This window comes from Chlamydomonas reinhardtii, chromosome 7 (genome assembly GCF_000002595.2).
Source record: "Chlamydomonas reinhardtii strain CC-503 cw92 mt+ chromosome 7, whole genome shotgun sequence".
In the NCBI taxonomy this organism is placed as follows: Eukaryota; Viridiplantae; Chlorophyta; class Chlorophyceae; order Chlamydomonadales; family Chlamydomonadaceae; genus Chlamydomonas; species Chlamydomonas reinhardtii.
Window position 1 is genome coordinate 4,605,768 of NC_057010.1, and position 19,048 is coordinate 4,624,815.

A 19,048-nucleotide genomic window follows, 5' to 3' on the forward strand; every position below is an offset into this window, starting at 1 on the left:
GCCGTGTCGGGTGGGCATGCAGTGATGGGACATGCAAGCCTATCCAGGCGCAGCGGCGGCGCAGGTTGAGCGCTCTGTCCCTTTCAACCCCAGCGGCTTCGTGCATCCATCCAGGTTGGGCGAGGGTGCGGGCTGCCCGAGTGCGCCGCTGCTGGGGCTCCCGCCGAGCGCTCCCACCAGGCGCCAACCCAGGGGTGACGCGGGCTGGAGCCTGAGTCAGCGCGTAGCATGGAATGTTGGCTGCACGTGCGCCTGCCACTGGCAATGCTCCCGGCTCTGTAATGGGGAGGGCGAGCGAGGGAGTCGGGCGGAACGGGCGCAGCGGCGGTCGTACGGCGTGTGAGTTTGTGCGCGTCGACAGGCTAGAGTTCCAAAGTGCCAATAGACGATACTACATAGCTTGAAAAGTTCCCCAACCACCACACATCTGAGTGATATGAGGCCCTGAAGAACCTTACTCGAAATGCAAGCTGCGCCGAGACCTCTTGCCGGTGACAAGTCACCAGGGCATTCCGCTCCGTTGCCATGGTGTGTGCACATAGCCACAGCTAGCACAAGGAGAGCAAGACGGGAACCCACACCCAAAACTCGGAATGACTGTCCACAAACTCTGCGCCTTGCTGGCAGGACGCTGATGAACTCACTGGAGCCTGCATTGAACATCGTAAAGACCTCAACTAAGCCGGTGGCAGAAACGGCGCAGCATGTATTCATAGAGAAAGAAGGTCGGTGCCGGCTGGGTTGACGACCTGCCTAGCAGCGGTTGCATGCAATAAAAGAATAATGTCATCTATTGACGTGTGGCTGAGTGTAAACATGCGCAAGTGTGCTGGACTGCAAAGCTTGCTTCCTGTGTGTTGCTAAGCTTTACACGACGCTGTGGCCTTGTCTGCAGGCATCACGGCGGCTGTGGAGAAAATCACGCTAGAAAAGCTGAACGAACTTGTGTCTCCGAAGGCCTATAACACGGGTGCGTGCCTTCCCCGCCTGGTTCGTGCGCTTCGACGCAAGCCTCGCTGCCCGGGCACGCTTCCCTGGCCACAGTCCTCATGCAGCACAACCCAATCCAGCCTCTATCTCTTTTCTCCCGCACAGAAATTCATTACGTGGACGACGGCCCCCTGACGGTCCAGTACCTGTTGGTAGTAGATGCGCTGAACTTCTGCTTCTGGCCAGGTGCGGGGTTTTCGGTTGTGATGGGTCAGGCGAAGTGACCAACCTGTGTTTGACCCGGTCAAACAGAGCTGTTGCGTTCTCACATGGATCGCTCCATGTGGGTCAGGCTCAAAGCGCAACGCCCTGGCTCAACACAAGTCAGTAAGAAATGGCTGGCAACGGCCACGGTTGCCACCGGTGTTGATACTGCTGCTGTCGCTGTTTCCGCCGCTGCTGCCGCTGCTGCTGTGCAGAGGAGGAACTGGAATACGAGCAGTTGTCACTGGGCGTCAAGGTGCGTGTTATGTGGGTTGGCGGCGAGGCGACCCGCTACCGGCAGTGACAAAACGTTCCTGTCGCGCGGTGCGGCACACTGCCCCCCCCCCCTCACGCGTGTACGTGTTGCATTTGATCGCTCGAGTGCTCGGCGAGATGCTGATATGCACCCACAGTAGCACTCACGCGCCGGATTTCAATCTAACGACTCCACGAGTTTCCTAAACAGTATTTTCTTGCTCAACACGCTCCTCCGCATCCATTCCTGCAGGCGGCGCTGGAGGAGGACCCCACGGCCCTTGACGCGGAGAACCTGATGTGGATGGACGGCGAGGGCGTGCGGCGGCTGCTGCGCTGGCCGCGCGACGTGCCGCTGCAGGTGTGCGTGTATGTATGTGTGTGTGTGTGTGTGTGTGTGTGTGTGTGCGTGCATGCGTGTGTGTGTATGCTTGTGTGTTTTGGGTAGTGGGAGCGGGCAGGAAAGGTGGTGGTATTGCCAACTCGCTTTGTTGACTGGCGGGGGCGAGGGGGGGGGGAGGTTATGTACCCGAGCCAGCAAACGGGGGGGGCGGGGGGTAAAGAGGGAGGTTCGCTGGATGCGGCGCAAGTAGCAGCGGTGTAGAAACCGGGTGGCGTGTGGCAAGTGCTTGACACGCAATGCTCCGCGTTTGCGCCGCAGGAGGAGCGGGCGCGGCTGCTGCGGGAGGTGGGGGCGGGCCTCATGAGCCACTTCGGCGGCTCGGCGGCGGCCATGGTGGAGGCCGCAGGTGCGCGGCAGCAGGCGGCAGGCGGGGTGGGGGAGGAGGGCACAGGCGGCAGCAGGCGGGGTGGGGGAGGAGGTCACAGGGGGCGGCAGGCGGGGTGGGGGAGGAGGGCACAGGGGGCGGCAGGCGGGGTGGGGGAGGAGGGCACAGGGGGCAGCAGGCGGGGTGGGGGAGGAGGGAACAGGGGGCGGCAGGCGGGGTGGGGGAGGAGGTCACAGGGGGCGGCAGGCGGGGTGGGGGAGGAGGGCACAGGGGGCAGCAGGCGGGGTGGGGGAGGAGGGAACAGGGGGCGGCAGGCGGGGCGGGGGAGGAGGGAACAGGGGGCAGCAGGCGGGGTGGGGGAGGAGATCACAGGGGGCGGCAGGCGGGGTGGGGGAGGAGGTCACAGGGGGCGGGGCTTGCACGTGGCAAGGGCGGGGGCGGGGCCCGCGGCGGCAGCGACGGTGGGCATGGGCGCAGCGGCGAGGGCAGGGTCAGGGGGCAGCGGTCGGCAACGCACACACACACACACACACACACACACACACACACACACACACACACACACACACACACACACACACGCACACACACACACACACATATACACACTGTCCGTCTTCTGTCCGTCTTCTGTCCGCCTTGCACGCACGGCTATCTCGCTAACGCGTCCCCTAAGTCCCGCCTCACTCCGGGCCCTGCCCCGCAGGCGGCTCGGCGCTGACGCTGATGCAGCTTGTGGCGCAGCTGTTCCCGGGCTTCAGGGACCACGCCATCTACAAGGGTAAGCGTGGGAGAGGGTGGAGAGAGGGGTTGCGGAGGGAAGGGTGAGGGAGAGCGTGGGGAAGAGGGTGGGGGAGAGGGCACGTGTCAAGCACAGGTGATGGTATGTGGGGGCCGTTGCCGTGTTGGGAGTGCTCGTGCATCACACACCATGTACAAGCACGTGTCGACACACCCCGTCGCGCTTCCAAGCATCCTTGCAACCCCCACACCTTTTACCCACACGCCAAACACACCGCACGCCCCCCACATACAGGCCAGCAAGTGTTCCTGTACAAGCGCGCCCAGATATTTGTGGGCGACGTGTACGGCGCATTCCGGGGGCAGGGGCTGGGGATGTTCTGGGTGAGTGCGGGTTGGGGGCTGGGGAGGGCCTGGGAGGGGTCGCGGACGGGGCTCACAGCCCCCGGAATCCAGCGGGGCTGGGGCCTGGCGGGAGGGCTGCGTGGGAGCGCCGAGCAGCTCGGGCCTCCTATCGGTCAACTCAAGCCCGCTGCCACACCCATCCGCACTGACGCTCACCCTTTATAGCGCTGTCTTAAAACCCACACCGCACCATACACATACGCACACTCTCCGTTTTGTTGTTTTCTTAGAGCACACGCACACACACACACACATCCACACGCAGGACATTGACCAGCTCACCATGTTCGCTGACTACCGGGTGCCTGTGGTGCTCCGGACCATGGGCGTGCTGCGCTACAGCCAGCAGCTGGAGGACAAGGTGGGGCACTAGCGGAGAGGAGAGGACATGCAGTGGTCTGGTGGCGGTCTGGTGATGGACTGATGGCGGTCTGGACTTGGTCTGGTGGCAGTACCGTGTTGGCAATCTGGCGGAGCTGTCTTTGGCGATGGAGGAGGTCTGGTGCCCAACGCCCTCCCGCCGTAGCGCGCGTGCTCACTCCCACGCCGCAAACCACACGCTGCGCATCCGTGCATACACCCACCCACCACCCCCACAGATCCAGCGGCGCGAGCAGATCCCCGCCGGCAGCGAGGAGGAAGTGGAGATCCGCGCCTGCACCGTGGTGGCGGTGGAGCAGCTGCGCGAGGCCATCGCTGCCAAGTTCCTGGGTGCGTGCGGTGGGAGGAGGCGGGGGTTAACGTTGAACCAATCCCGTAAGGAAACAGTCGCGGGGCAAGGAGAACTGCAGCTGCAAAAGCGAGTCGTTGTACATCACCGTATGGGAGGAGGCGGGGGTGGGGAGCTGGGGGCGGGGAGCTAGAGGGCGGGGAGCTGGACGGCGGGGCAGCAGAGGGCTGGTCGGCGGGGAGCTGAGCGACTTCCCAGCTACGGTAATGCGCTCATGACCCTCTCTCCCATACTCACAATCCCCGGACGCTACACCTCGCCCCCTAAACTCCTTGCACACCTGCCCGCTCCGGCGCAGGCACGGCTGGCGCGCAGCTACCTCACGCCATCCAGCTGGACTGGTGGCTGTGGGAGCTGGGGGAGCGCGAGCGCAAGAACCACCCGCCCCACCACCGCACCCTCACCGTCTACTACTGAGCAGCAGAAGCAGCAGCAGCAGCAGCAGCAGAAGCAGGAGCAGCAGCACCGTTGGGGCCAGCAGTGGTGGGAGGAGGAGGCGAGTCAGCAAGATCAACTGCAGCGTCAGGAGCAGTAGTAGGAGCAGCAGCAACCAAGGGGGGACCTGGGGGGAGGGGGGGCTGCGTGGGGCTGTGTTGTGCGCGTGGGCGTGGCGGGGGAGCCGTCACTCCACAGGCCCAGGTAGCAGAGAGACCCAGAACGGGGTGGCGGAGGCAGGCACAAGAAACATGGCGTGTGTTTGGGGGGGAGGAATCGCTGCCGCATTTGCATTGCACTTGCGTGTCTTTTGTGCGCGGGGTTTTGGCATTGCTGGAGGACCTGTCCGTGCCTGTCACTTGGGTGAGGGCGGGGCGAAGCGGTGCATGCCTCAAACTGAAACCTGGACTCGGGAGATCGCAGCCAGGCCCCAACGAACGCCCTCGAGTGGACGTTCTGACGCGTGTACTTTGCCGCGTTGGAGTATCTGGCGCATGAGAGGTGGGGATCTATTTGGCGCGTTTGTTGCCAAGCTTGGTGGTTCCTTTCTTCAATATGCATACCGTATGCTGTAAGGTCTTTCTGTCTTTGAACTGATGCTCGGCAAGACGCGTGCATGTGCATGTGGCACCGGTGACTGGAGTGGGTAGCGCTTCGCACTGATGACTTTGGGGGGGCGCAGGGATGGGTGAGCGCCGGGCGGGGGCTCTCCTTGCGGGTCGTACGGGCTTGCGTGCCGGCTGCCTAGATTGGCTGTGGAAGTCAAAAGGAGTTGCGTAACAGCGTTACCGGAGTGCTTTCCTAAGCAGTTGCGCCCGCATGCGAAGCGTTAGTCCTAGCGCCGGTGCGCAGAGGTTGACTTGTGCGGCCAGGCCGCAAAGGAGATCAAGGACGACTGGTACGAGCTCTACCCGGTGTGAAGGCGCCAAGCTGAGTCAGGGGGTGATCGGCCAAAACTCGGTCTGTGTTTGTCACAGGAAATGTTGCCCGTTTCGCCCCGCCTGCAATGTCTTTGGGTTTGGCCCTTGCCTTGCTCTATTGCATGGGGTTGAGTACCGGCAGGCGGTTCGGCAGACGGTTCGGCAGCCCGCTGCTGTACTGTGTTGGACTAGTCCAAGCAAAATGCAAAATTGTTACCGTGCGCCCACAAGCAGGAACGTCTTGGAAAAGGGTTGAGCCCGATCCCAGAGGACAACCGCCCACACCCTGGTCTGTGGTCACCACCAATTACCCCCATCACCACCTGGGGTCTGGGAATTAGCTGCACCCTACGGGACTTCACCAACCTGCCTTGACACTGTCCCATCGCACACCCATCACCACCTTTGGGGCCGCCCACGCCCTGGCCTCAGTCTCAGACCTCAATCAGCTCAATCAACCAGGCTCAATCAGCCAAACACGGCGCTATGGGCAGTTGTACTAAATCTGGCAACTCAGCGATGGACATGCCAGTTCTGCCATGTTTGGCAGAACTGGCATACATGGAAGACTGGCACACATGGCAGACTGGCACACATGGAAGACTGACACACATGGCAGGACTGGCATGTCCATCGCCGAGTTGCCAGATTTAGTACAACTGCCCATAGCTCCACAGTCCAGTCAAGTCCAGTCCAAGCTCACGCAGCCCCACAGCCTTACAGCCTAACAGCCACGACCGTGGCAAGGCCGCCAGCCCTGCCCACTCCGGCTGTCAAGCCAGGGCTTGCCTAGCTCCGGCAGTGCTTCCAAAGTGGGGCCGCTGAGCCGCCTGAACCCTCCTCCTCCTCACTGCCCTCGCTGCTGCCCTCCTCCTCCTCACCGCCCTCGCTGCTGCCCCCCGCCTCCTCGCCGCCCTTGCTGCTGCTCTCGCTGCCCGGGAGGTGCCTGCACCCGGACCCACAAACTCAATCCGTTGTTGCGACGCGCGGGCCCCTCGCGGCCGGCTACGTCCAAGTGCAGGTGTCAGGGGACTGCACTACCCGCAGACGGACATAGCCGCCCGGTTGCCCCCCGCAGCCACTGCTGCCCTGCCACCTGTGGACGTGGCCGGCCGTGGGGGGCCCGTGCGTCGCAACAACGGATTGAGTTTGTGGGTCCGGGGACTGATTACCCACAGACGGACATAGCCGCCCGGTTGGCCCCCGCAGCCACTGCTGCGGGCATCTCCTCCTGCAACACCGCCCCATCAGTCCACGCCGGCGGCCTCCCCGCCCCTGCCGCGGCCGCCGCCAGCCGCGACGGCGTCGGCGGGGGCCACGGGCCGGCTAAGCGCCGCCGGCCTGCGCCAGCTGGCGTCAGGAGCCGGATGTTGCACGCCACGTTGACATCGCGGCCCTGCAACAACGAGGGCAGGGGGCCGGGGAATAGGTAACAGGTGCTGTGGCAAGGGCGGGCAGCCGAGCCACGATTCGGGACCGAGGCCGGGCTGACTAAGCTGACTGGGCGGGTGTTACGGCGGCTGTGACGGCTGTGACGCATGGTGCATGGTCATGCAGCCCTGGTGCGAGGTTGGATTTGAGCGGGAGGACAGGAGGGTCCAGACAGACAGGCGATGGCCATGTCTGAGCCGCTCTGTCCACATTGCCCAGGGTGTTCTCACCTGCATGTTTTCGCCATAGGGCCAAGAAGCACCGGCAGAACCTGTGGGTTGGGCAAAGGCAGATGTTTCGTGTAGGAGGAGGTGGCGTCGGGCCGTCAGCGCTCCCATCGAGGGGGACATTGTACCGGTGGTGTTACTCGCTCTACAAACCGGCCGTCTTCTTGGCACCTGTCCTCCACCCTATCGCCGTTTTTGGGCCGGGCCCCCCACAGAACCTACCCCATATAGCACCGAGCTCCCGCCCCGCGTCTTGCCCCACCACCGCACGCCACACAGCGCCGCCCCGCATACATACCGCAGGAGGCCGCGGCGCCGCCGCAGCTTCGTGGCCGGCAACTCGGGGGCCGGCAGCTCGGGGGCCGGCAGCTCGGGGGCCGGCAGCTCCACCGCCGCCAACTCCGCGGCCGGAGCCTCCGCGGCCGGCACTTCCGCGGCCAGCACCTGAGCCTCCGCGGCCGGAGCTTCCGCGGCCGGAGCCTCCGCGGCCGGAGCTTCCGGGGCCGGCAGCACTACCTGGTTCGTCTGGAGGCCTCGCGCAGCTTCCAGCTGCGCCTTACGCTGGCGCAGCTGGAAATTTTCCGCCGAGAGCCGTTGGATCTGGGCGAGCAGGAGCTCAATTGCGGCCCGGTCGAATGAGCTCGCTGAGCTACCATCCGCCGAGGTGGAGCTTGGCCCAGTAGACGTCGCTTTCCGTTTGTGCCTCCGTGCCCTCCTAGGCCTAACGCGTGCGGCGTTTTCGATGGAGGTCCAGCCAAAGTCACATACGTCGTGTTCGGGCACTTGAGCGAGTGCCGCGCAGGGCTGTGGCCCATGTTCGTGAGGGTTGTGACGCGTGGTTTCCTTGGACGCAGGCATCTGGACGCTGTTTTGTTAAGTAGCCTTTCGATCTGACTCGTGGCCCTTGAGGGGCATTTACATCAGAACGCGCAAATAAGGCAAATTGGGTGCAAATTTGCACTCGGGTTGCAAACAGGTCCCATTTGCGCAACTACATTGCATGCACCACCAAAGCTCCTGTTGCTTAGCAGTTTGGATAGCGACTGACCAACATGTCCGCGCAGCGGCACGATCGGCATCGAATCGACAACCCAAGGACCCCTCCACGTCCCCCACCCCGCTCCACCGCCGCGCCTTTACTCTCACAATCTGCCGCAACACACGCATCGCAGGATACCAGCACACCAAAGCTAGCACCCCCGCGCACTTCAACCCTGCTGCTCCCCGCTACCTCATAGCGCCTCCCCGACTGCCAGTCCTGTAGCGCCTCCCCGACTGCCAGACTGACGGTTGTATGGTAGTCGAGGGGACCGGGCCCGAGACCAACGCCAGGTGGTTTGAGCTTGCAAGAGGCGAGGACCCAGCTATCCAGCCACACATCCTCAGTCCTCAGGGCAGCTACGCCTGGTCAAAGAAGTGGGCGCCTGGGCGGGACGCTTGGAGGAGGAGCTGCAGGAGCTCTACATGCCAACGTCCAAGAAGGAACGCCGGGCTCTCCACAGCCAACACGGGTCCAATATGGAGAAGATGACCGACCACCTTGGTGTTATGGGCGTGACCGTCGCCTGACCGTCCTCCTTCCGAAGTTCTTCGAGCTCTACGCTCGGTAGGGGGCGCAGTAGAAGGAGTCAAACCGAACTTACAGGACGAGGCACGCGTACTCAGCCCTAAGCAGGTACCCATCAGCACGCGTCCCGGGCCAGGCCCAGGCAACTGCCCACGCAGGGGTCCAGCTACCAGGCCTAGGCAACTGCCCAGCACAGCACACAAACAGCGCACACGCATATCAGGCAGCACTAACCTAACAGTGGTACAGATGGGTGCTGGTTGCCGGAGCCCGCTGCTGTACTGTGTTGGACTACGGTAGTCCAAGCAAAATGCAACATTGTTACCGAGCGCCCACAAGCAGGAATGTCTTGGAAAAGGGCTGAGCCCAATCCCAGAGGACAACCGCCCACACCCTGATCTGTGGTCACCACCATTTACCCCCATCACCACCTGGGGTCTGGGATTTAGCTGCACCCTACGGGACTTCACCAACCTGCCTTGACACTGTCCCATCGCACACCCATCACCACCTTTGGGGCCGCCCACGCCCTGGCCTCAGTCTCAGACCTCAATCAGCTCAATCAATCAGGCTCAATCAGCCAAACACGGCGCTATGGGCAGCTGTACTAAATGTGGCAACTCAGCGATGGACATGCCAGTTCTGCCATGTTTGGCAGAACTGGCATACATGGAAGACTGGCACACATGGCAGACTGGCACACATGGAAGACTGACACACATGGTAGGACTGGCATGTCCATCGCCGAGTTGCCAGATTTAGTACAACTGCCCATAGCTCCACAGTCCAGTCAAATCCAGTCCAAGCTCACGCAGCCCCACAGCCTCACAGCCTCACAGCCATCGTGGCAAGGCCGCCAGCCCTGCCCGCTCCGGCTGTCAAGCCAGGGCTTGCCTAGCTTCGGCAGTGCTTCCAAGGTGGGGCCGCTGAGCCGCCTGAACCCTCCTCCTCCTCACCGCCCTCGCTGCCGCCCTCCTCCTCCTCACCGCCCTCGCTGCTGCCCTCCTCCTCCTCACCGCCATCGCTGCTGCTCTCGCTGCCCGGGAGATGCCTGCACCCGGACCCACAAACTCAATCCGTTGTTGCAACGCGCGGGCCCCCCGCGGCTGGCTACGTCCAAGTGCAGGTGTCAGGGGACCCACAGACGGACATAGCCGCCCGGTTGCCCCCCGCAGCCACTGCTGCCCTGCCACCTGTGGACGTAGCCGGCCGCGGGGGGCCCGTGCGTCGCAACAACGGATTGAGTTTGTGGGTCCGGGGACTGGTTACCCACAGACGGACATAGCCGCCCGGTTGGCCCCCGCAGCCACTGCTGCGGGCACCTCCTCCTGCAACACCGCCCCGTCAGCCCACACCGGCGGCCTCCCCGCCCCTGCCGCGGCCGCCGCCAGCCGCGACGGCGTCGGCGGGGGCCACGGGCCGGCTAAGCGCCGCCGGCCTGCGCCAGCTGGCGTCAGGAGCCGGATGTTGCACGCCGTGTTGACATCGCGGCCCTGCAACAACGAGGGCAGGGGGCCGGGGAATAGGTAACAGGTGCCGTGGCAAGGGCGGGCTAGCCACGATTCGGGACCGAGGCCGGGCTGACTGAGCTGACTGGGCGGGTGTTACGGCGGCTGTGACGGCTGTGACGGATGGTGCATGGTCATGCAGCCCTGGTGCGAGGTTGGATTTGAGCAGGAGGACAGGAGGGTTCAGACAGACAGGCAATGGCCATGTCTGAGCCGCACTGTCCACATTGCCCAGTGTGTTCTCACCTGCATGTTTTCGCCATAGGGCCTAGAAGCACCGGCAGAACCTGTGGGTTGGGCAAAGGCAGATGTTTCGTGTAGGAGGAGGTGGCGTCGGGCCGTCGGCGCTCCCATCGAGGGGGACATTGTGCCGGTGGTGTTACTCGCTCTACAAACTGGCCGTCTTTTCGGCACCTGTCCTCCACCCTATCGCCGTTTTTGGGCCGGGCCCCCCACAGAACCTACCCCATATAGCACCGAGCTCCCACCCCGCGTCTTGCCCCACCACCGCATGCCGCACAGCGCCGCCCCGCATACATACCGCAGGAGGCCTCGGCGCCGCCGCAGCTTCGCGGCCGGCAGTTTCGCGGCCCGCAGCTCGGGGGCCGGCAGCTCGGGGGCCGGCAGCTCCACCGCCGCCAACTCCGCGGCCGGAGGCACCTCCGCAGCCGGAGCCTCCGCAGCCGGCACTTCCGCGGCCGGCACCTGCGCGGCCGGAGCTTCCACGGCCGGCAGGTTCGCCTGGCCTAGCGCAGCTTCCAGCTGCGCGCGCAGCTGGATAACTTCCGCCGAGAGCCGTTGGAGCTGGGCGAGCAGGAGCTTGCCAGTGGCCCGGTCGAATGAGCTCGCTGAGCTACCACCCGCCGAGGTGGAGCTTGGCCCAGCAGACGTCGCTTTCCGTTTGTGCCTCCGTGCCCTCCTAGGCCTAACGCGTGCGGCGTTTTCGATGGAGGTCCAGCCAAAGTCACATACGTCGTGTTCGGGCACTTGAGCGAGTGCCGCGCAGGGCTGTGGCCCATGTTCGTGAGGGTTGTGACGCGTGGTTTCCTTGGACGCAGGCATCTGGACGCTGTTTTGTTAAGTAGCCTTTCGATCTGACTCGTGGCCCTTGAGGGGCATTTACATCAGAACGCGCAAATAAGGCAAATTGGGTGCAAATTTGCACTCGGGTTGCAAACAGGTCCCATTTGCGCAACTACATTGCATGCACCACCAAAGCTCCTGTTGCTTAGCAGTTTGGATAGCGACTGACCAACATGTCCGCGCAGCGGCACGATCGGCATCGAATCGACAACCCAAGGACCCCTCCACGCTTCTCCCCCTGTCTCCCCCGCCTCACTCCACCGCCGCGCCTTTACTCTCAGTATCTGCCGCAGCACACGCATGGCAGCATACCCAGTGCTCGTATCTTGTAGATGCCCTCAGACACCCGGCATCTACACATGCGTAGATGACCTTGACCGCGGCATCTACACTTAAGCCCCCAAGCCCCCCAAAACGTCTACGCTTCCCCCATTTTTGCGCCAAAACCGGCCAAAACCGTCTACACTGCGTAGATGCGTGGCACCCAAACCCAAAAATTTTTCTCCGCCTTCGGCGGATTTTGGGCAGATTTCTACAGTGTAGATGGAAGATACGAGCACTGAGCATACCAGCACACCCAAACTAGCACCCCCGCGCTCTTCAACCCTGCTGCGCCCCGCTACCTCATCTACCGCCATAGCTACAACTGCAAAAACCGGTGTTTCTCAACACCACCACGAACAAACGGTCAATGTTGGCGTGAACCGTGCACCCTCGTGCACCGTCAGCACCCTCCACCCCTCATCCGTTCCGCTGCTTCTTGTTCCCAACACACGTGCACTCCGTGCCGAGCCGCCGGAGCACTGTGCGCTGCAGGCGCGCTGTGCACACTTGGCACACCTTTGGCTTGCCCTTGCCCCCCTTGCCGCCGATGCTATCGCACGCTGTAGCCAGGGCTGTAGTAGTTGCGTGACTGAGTCATGTGGGAGGCGTGTGAAGGCACCCACAGGGGCACACGCCCTCAGGGTGTGGTGTCTGGATGAGGGTCGTGACATGGAGAGGTGGGTACGCGGCACGGTAAGCTCCGTGGCGGCGCTGAGTCGATCGGAAATATTGCTGAGGGAGTCGGATGACGGTTGCTCGGATCCGGCCACACCTCAACCACACTCTGTATTCTGCTGCAGTGACACAGATAGTACTGCACTCTTGGCACGCTAGTCACTTGGGATATGCATCGCTGCAGTTCGCTGGCACCAGCGCACGCAGGCTTCCAAAACGCCAACCGGACGGGCTCAACGTAGCGTGAACATTTACATTGGCCACTCAAATCTTATTTCACAGATGTTACTGATGTATGCACATTAGGCTAGGGCCTTCGCTCGTGCAAAAGGCGCCCATTCGAGCTCCAATCTCGTTCTTGGGCCTTTCCGCTAAGAATGCAGCTCGTCACAAATGCTCGTGACTGGCTTCGCTCGGTGCAAACCCACCGTGGCACGCAAATGGTGGTTGCTGGGGTGCTCTCCTCGTTAATCGGCTTCACGCTCCAGTTCACAAAGCTCGCAGCCCTGGACAGCAGCAGTCGGCAGTATGCTCGCGACTCGTACGCCGGCAAGGTGAAAGCAGATGGGAGGGGAGGGGCCCGGGGCCGGGGGGCGGGCGTGGGGCAGTGGAGGGTGGTGCGTGGGGCGACAGGTGAGTCGGTGAGGCTGTCGAGGTGTGTGTGCGTGTGTGCAGCAAGTGTGAAGGCCCCAGAGGAGCACAGCCCCCGAAAGCTAATGCCCTTCTGCGGCACACACCACCATATGGCATGCTTCAGCAGTCGCATCAGCGGCAGCACAGCTTCTACAGCTCCGGCTGGGCAGCTGTTGCAGCACGGCTGCTGCCGAAATGTAGCTTCAGTGCGTTTTTGTCCGTCGCCGGTGGCAGCTGGCGTCCCCCACAGCCCCTCCCTTCGTGGCTCTCGCCACATGCCTAAGGTCACTTGATTAATAACACGCGCGCCGGGCGCCTTGCTCTTCCATGCATTCGCAACCATACACAACCAACCACACACAAACAGGTCAGTTTTCTTGCGGTGTTCGGTGTGAGCAAGGCCTTCTCAAACCTGTCAGTGGCGCTGCTGTCGAGGCTGGTGGGGTATAAGTGAGTAGTGTGCGCGTGTGCGTGTGCGCGTGCCCCTGTGCCCGTGCGCGTGTGTGGCCGTGTGTGACTATGTGCCAGGAACCACAAGATAAAGGAAAGCACGAGAAGACTGGGCATGCTCGGTTGCCGTTTCGTGTACCCACTGCCGTACTAGCGCCAGAGCCAGATGGCAGGGGTGGATTCCAGCGGGGATTAGATTCCAGCGGGAAGCGGGGCTTACACACACTCGCACAAGCATTGGTTTCGTTACTGCATCGCATACGCAGTGGTCTTTGTGCTTTTTTGTCTCATGCTCTTCAACACAATGAATGTTTCAAACACGCCGACAGGCTGACGGAGCTGGCCGGCTGGGTGGTGGCGCTGGCCGTGATGCCGCCGCTGTTCGCGGGGCCGGGCGCGGCGGGCGCCGGCAGCGGCTGGGCGGCGGTGGTGGGCGCCTGCGTGGTGCTGGGCGTGCAGCAGGTGTGGGCGTGTGGGCGTGTGTGTGTGTGGGGGGGGGCGGGGGGGGGGGGGGCATGTGTGTGTGATTATGGGCGTGCGTGTGTCTGTGTGTGTGATTGTGTGTGTGTGTGTGTGTGTGTGTGCGTGTGTGTGTGTGTGTGTGTGATTGTGTGCGTATGTGCGTGTGTGTGCACACACACACACACACACACACACACACACACACACACACACACACACTCTCTCTCTCTCTCTCTCACTCACCCTCACCCTCTCTCGCTCTCGCTCTCGCTCCCTCACCCGCCGCCGCAGGGCCTGTGCTGGTCCGTCACCGTCCTGGCGCTCATCCTGCTCATGCCGGGCAGCCGCAGCGGGCTGGCCTCGGGACTGAACGAGACACTGGGCTACGTGGGTGCGTGCCGCAATCAGCAGCGTGTTGTGCGTGCCATTTGTGTTGTAAAACGAAACGAAAGCCCGCATTTTGTGTCACATATGTGTGTATGCGTGCCACATGTGTGAAAAGGAAACGAAAGCCCGCCAAAGTGTGTCTGTGTGTGTGTGTGTGTGTGTGTGCCACGTGTGTACCACGTTTGTGTGTGTGTCGAGGGAGGGTGGCTCGAGGTGGCTCCCGAGCCCCATGCCGCGGCCCGCCCTCTCTATAGGCATGCGCTTGTTTGGGCTTGTGTGCAAACCGGGTCCGCCCAACCTGCTGTGGGTGGCAGCAGCACAGCGCAGCACGCAACGTGCGTACGTGATGCGCGGCCGGCGGTTTCGTTCCGACCTTCCTACCCATCCCACCTTGCCACATTCCCACCCCTGCAGCCGTGGCGGCGGCGGCGCCAGTGTACGGCCTACTGGAGCCGCTGGCCGTGTCGTGCGGCTGGGTCGTACCGCTGACCGACCTGTCGCCCGCCTGCCGTACAGCCGCCGAGGCGGCGGCGGCAGCTGCTGCCGCCGCCGCCACTGCTACAGCCGCCGGCCTCAACGGCACTGGGCTACTGCCGGCGGGTGGTGGCGCTGGCGGCGCTGGCGGCGGCGGCGCCGCCGCCGCCATCACAGAGCAGCTTTTGTCGGCTACCTGCACCACCGCTGACAACTGGCAGTCGGCATGTGTGGGCGAGTGTGTGTGCCACGGCTACAACCGCCTGGCCTCCAACGCGCTGCTGCTGCTACTGCCGATGGGGCTGCTGCTGACGGCGGTGCTGATGGGCGAGCCGGCGGCGGCTGTAGCGGCCGCGGTGGCGGCGGCGGCCGGGCGGCGGCGGACGGAGGCGCAGGCGGAGGCGGGAGAGGGGGCGGGGGCGGGGCCGCGAGGCAAGGCGGGCGGCGTGGAGTTGAAGTCATTCGGGTGCGTGAGTGCCCCAACAAGGATGATGTTGTGTGCTGCGCTTTGGGTTGTGAGGCTAGGAGTGAACCGGTTTGTTTGGGACTTGGGAGTTGGGAGGTAGGTGTGGCCTTGGTGGCGCCGGATTGTGTGTCAACGAGGGGGTGTGGGGGTGAGGTAGGGCATCAGCATCAGCAGCATGTCGAACTTAGCCCTGGCCAGTGTCCTCAAGCCCTGGTGGCAATGGCGCCACATGCACCATACGTCGGAGCGATAACGTGGTCTTGCACGTGTATTTGCCCTGTACAGGTGGAAAGGCCGGCTAAGCGGCGGCGGCGGCGGTACCGGCGGCAGTAGCAGCACGGAGGCAGCCGACGGCGTGCGCTACGCGCGTGTGCGCGGTGACGAGTGTCCACAGCCGGGCATAGCAGCCGGCGGCGGCGGCGGCAGTAGCACTCTCAACGGGCACGGAGACGCCGGCGGCGGCAGTAGCAACGGCGGCGGCCCTCAGCCGATGCTACAGCCGGTGCTGCTGCCGGTGTCAACGCCGCCGGCTGTCATCTACCGCCGTCAGCAGTTGGCGGAGCCGGGGGAGGAGAAGGAGGGGCGTGAGGATTCGGGTGCGGAGCGGCAAGGGCTGCTGTCGGGGCCGGGGCTAGGGTTGGCGGCGGCTGGAAGCGTGTTTGGCGGCGGCGGCGGCGGCGGCGGCAGTTGGTTGTCCCGTCTGGCGCGGCGCTGCAGGTGCGGTGCGGTGCTGGCGTCATGAGTGATGTCAGGGGGTGGTGTGGGGGATCGCTGCGCCTCCATCGGCACCGTGTGCCATGGGGTGGAGTCGGGGTGCAGTCAGGGTTTGCGTGTGCATGCGCATGCGCGTGTGTTCGGATGCAGGCTTGGCAGGGCGCACGTGCCCCCTTCGGCACCCTTCCGAACGCACCTGCCTTGGTTTGAACTGGTACTTGCAACATATTTCGTTGATACCACCCCCAACCAAAACTATTGCCCGCCCCATCCACGCCCCCCCCCTTTCACCGCCACCTACCCCAACCCTCCAATATGCACACACACACACACACACACACACACACACACACACACACACACACACACACACACACACAAACACATTCACACACACACACACACACACACGCATCGCATACACTGTCTTTGCGCAATGTTTTCCTTGTGCTCTTTTTCACACACACACACACACACACACACACACATACGCGCACACACGCACACACGCAGCCTGTCCGAGGTGCTCTACTACTCCTGGACCAACCCCTCCACCTCCGTCATGTGCGCCGCCGGACTGCTGTCCAACGCCCTCACCAGCCTGGCCTGGGGGCTGCTGCTGGCATGGGCGCGAGACGACCCCGCGCTGCGCGTGCCCGGCCCCGGCCGCAACCTGCTGGCCTCCGCCTACTCCTTCCTCAAGGTGAGAGTGTGTGTGTGGGGGGGGGGGGGTTGCGGGTTCTGTCCATCTCACACTCCACACCACACCCCAGCACTCGTACACCATGAATCTAATCCCCCCCCCGCTTCGTCTGCGGTCTTCAGTGCATCCTGTACCGCTTCTGCAACCCGACCACACACACACACCACACACACACACACACACACACACACACGCCCACAGGGTCTGACTCAGCTGCTGTCGGGCGGCGTGTCGGATGCGGCGGGTGTGGGCCGCGGCGCGCCCGTGGTGCTGGGCCTGCTGCTGAACGCGGCGGGGCTGCTGACGGCGGCGTGTGGCGCGGGCTGGGGCGGCGCGCTGCTGGCGCTGAGTGGCGTGTCGCAGGGCAGCAGCCCGCAGGTGTGTTTGTGCGTGCGTGTGGGGGGGGGGCGGCACACACGGGGGTGGCTGGGCTGTGTGACAGGGGTGCGGGTATGGGTGGGGCAGCGGGTGGGGGCAGGTGGGGGAGGCGCAGCCATCCCCACCACCCCACCCCAGCCACCACCAATGCCACCATCTCCACCGTCACCCGACACACACACGCACACACGCCCCCCCCCCGAGCTATACGTGATCATCTTACTGACGTTACTACAATACGATCAACCTACTTAGAATAGTCTTTAGACAAAATGGGAGAGCAGCAGCAGCAGCCTTCGGCGGGTCTACGCGCTGGAGCTGGCCGCTGGACTTCACGGACATCGGTAACAACGCGTCTACGCTGCAACTGTACCTGCCTACGACTTCACTTCTTAATTAATCATGAATGTAACCCCCGCCCCCGGCCGCTCATTTGGCAACGACTTGGTCTGCAGGCTGCAGTGCATCCCGTACCGCTTTCCCAACCATCTTTGCAACCCACCCCCCACCCCCTGTACCTGGCTACACCTTTACTTCTTAAGTAATCATGAATGTAACACCCACCACCCGCCACCCACCACCCACCACCCACCCCCAACGCTGCAGGAGGTGGAGGCGCGGCGATCCACTGCGTACGGCTACCTCATGCTCGCTAGCTGCCTCATGGGGGCGGGCGCAGGTGGGGCGGGAGGGAGGGTGTGTGTGTGTGCGTGTGTGTGACACACATCAAGAGTGTGTGTGTGCGTGTGTGTGACACACATCAAGAGTGTGTGTGTGTGTACGACATGCGGTACAGGTGTGTTTTACCCCGTCATGCCGGCGGCAATGGCCGACCACGCGCGGGACTGGGCGCAGCGGCAGCGGCGGGATGGCGGCGGCGGCGACGGAGATGGTGACGGGGGCGACGGCGCCTCGCCCGAGTCGCAAGGGCTGCTGGTGAGTCCGCTGCCGAGCCCACGGTATGCAAGCCCCGGCTTGTTTGGAAGCATGCGTGAGGCTGCTGTGCACTGCCGTGCTTTGCGGCACACCTTTTTGCCCTTTTCACACGTACGTTACACCCAAACACGCGCCCGCGCCCGCGCCTCCACTGCACACGCCTCCTCCCACCAACCCCGCCGCAGGCTGCCGCGTCCGACGCCGTGCCGCCGCCCACCACCACCACCACCGGCACCCACCACCGCCACCCGCTCCCCCACCCGCAGCAGGCCGGCGCCCGCCGCCACCCGCCGGCCTCGGCCTCGTCAAGCCACGCGCTTGCCGTGGCCATGTCGGCATTCCGCTTCTGGCGCGACCTGGGCTATGCAGTGGGGTCACTGGGCGGGCCCGCGGCGGACGCGTTGGGGGTCGAGGCGACACTTCTGGCGGCGGCGGGGCTGTGCCTGGGTATGGCAGGTGCGGTGGGGTGGCGCTATGAGGAGGTGGCGCCGGCGCCGGGCGACGGCGACAGCGGCGGCAGCCACAGCGCGTGGCACTGATCGCTGCTGGGCCAGGGAGCGGCGGGGAACGCGCGAGCGCTGGTTTGAGGGAGATAGGCGGCAGTAGTGCTTGGGAGGAGGTGTTGGTGCTGGTGGGGCGGGAGCGTTTGGCGCTGCATTGTGCGTTGTAACGTGGGGGCACGCATCCCGTTTCACACGATCATGCATTACGATTCATGCATGAGCGCGCGCGTGCCTCCGGCGGCAGCATACATCAGCAGCAGTGTGTACCGTAATAGCGGCGCGAGGCAGCAGGGAGACCAAGCCTGCTTGCCCTTCAAGTCCCATTCCATGGCGGTATGAGAGCGAGGCAGCGGTGTGGGTATGTAGGTGGTGCTGCTGTTTCCAGAGCTTGTGTGTGATGCGCACGTGCGGATCACACGCACGGTGTTTGACGACGATGACGCCCGCGGCCTGAGAGCTCGATGTGTGCGTGCGTGACGGTGGCGACGAGTGTGATCGGGTTGACACGGAGGTGGTTGTGCACGCTTGTGCGCATTTACGGCATGCACGTTGCACTGGCACATGCAATAGCCCCGCCGCCGGCGATTCAGATTACTCCAGAGCCGTGGCGGGCGGCCTTCGGAAGCACCCTTGGACTCCTGGATGCAGCCTCGCACGTCCCCAGTAGCGTGACAGCAACAGCACGTCCCTGCCCAGAGGGGCGCCCGACAAGGCCCGAC

At 63.7% G+C, this 19,048-nt stretch overlaps 4 protein-coding genes across 4 annotated transcripts; 2 read left to right on the forward strand and 2 right to left on the reverse strand.

Moving 5' to 3' along the window:
• The first annotated feature begins 387 nt into the window (after positions 1 to 387).
• On the forward strand, positions 388 to 5,631 carry CHLRE_07g344150v5 (uncharacterized protein). Its single transcript, XM_043064418.1, has 12 exons — positions 388 to 528; positions 628 to 725; positions 896 to 970; positions 1,096 to 1,176; positions 1,410 to 1,450; positions 1,703 to 1,810; positions 2,111 to 2,198; positions 2,884 to 2,958; positions 3,214 to 3,302; positions 3,589 to 3,684; positions 3,923 to 4,034; positions 4,352 to 5,631. The coding sequence occupies exons 1-12, from the start codon at positions 464 to 466 to the stop codon at positions 4,468 to 4,470; spliced, it is 1,047 nt and encodes a 348-aa protein (XP_042922986.1). The 5' UTR covers positions 388 to 463; the 3' UTR covers positions 4,471 to 5,631.
• Positions 5,632 to 5,649: 18 nt separating this feature from the next.
• On the reverse strand, positions 5,650 to 8,115 carry CHLRE_07g344172v5 (uncharacterized protein). The gene is made up of 3 exons (XM_043064419.1): positions 7,365 to 8,115; positions 7,070 to 7,110; positions 5,650 to 6,804 (listed from the first exon to the last, which is right to left on the reverse strand). The coding sequence occupies exons 1-3, from the start codon at positions 7,922 to 7,924 to the stop codon at positions 6,656 to 6,658; spliced, it is 750 nt and encodes a 249-aa protein (XP_042922987.1). The 5' UTR covers positions 7,925 to 8,115; the 3' UTR covers positions 5,650 to 6,655.
• A 578-nt stretch (positions 8,116 to 8,693) lies between these two features.
• CHLRE_07g344186v5 (uncharacterized protein) lies at positions 8,694 to 11,385 on the reverse strand. Its single transcript, XM_043064420.1, has 4 exons — positions 10,630 to 11,385; positions 10,388 to 10,428; positions 9,915 to 10,126; positions 8,694 to 9,684 (listed from the first exon to the last, which is right to left on the reverse strand). The coding sequence occupies exons 1-4, from the start codon at positions 11,201 to 11,203 to the stop codon at positions 9,528 to 9,530; spliced, it is 984 nt and encodes a 327-aa protein (XP_042922988.1). The 5' UTR covers positions 11,204 to 11,385; the 3' UTR covers positions 8,694 to 9,527.
• Positions 11,386 to 12,355: 970 nt separating this feature from the next.
• Positions 12,356 to 18,967, forward strand: CHLRE_07g344200v5 (uncharacterized protein). The gene is made up of 11 exons (XM_043064421.1): positions 12,356 to 12,777; positions 13,224 to 13,306; positions 13,636 to 13,768; positions 14,060 to 14,159; positions 14,570 to 15,095; positions 15,381 to 15,812; positions 16,323 to 16,512; positions 16,714 to 16,890; positions 17,497 to 17,569; positions 17,687 to 17,826; positions 18,012 to 18,967. The coding sequence occupies exons 1-11, from the start codon at positions 12,664 to 12,666 to the stop codon at positions 18,363 to 18,365; spliced, it is 2,322 nt and encodes a 773-aa protein (XP_042922989.1). The 5' UTR covers positions 12,356 to 12,663; the 3' UTR covers positions 18,366 to 18,967.
• The last annotated feature ends 81 nt before the right edge of the window (positions 18,968 to 19,048 follow it).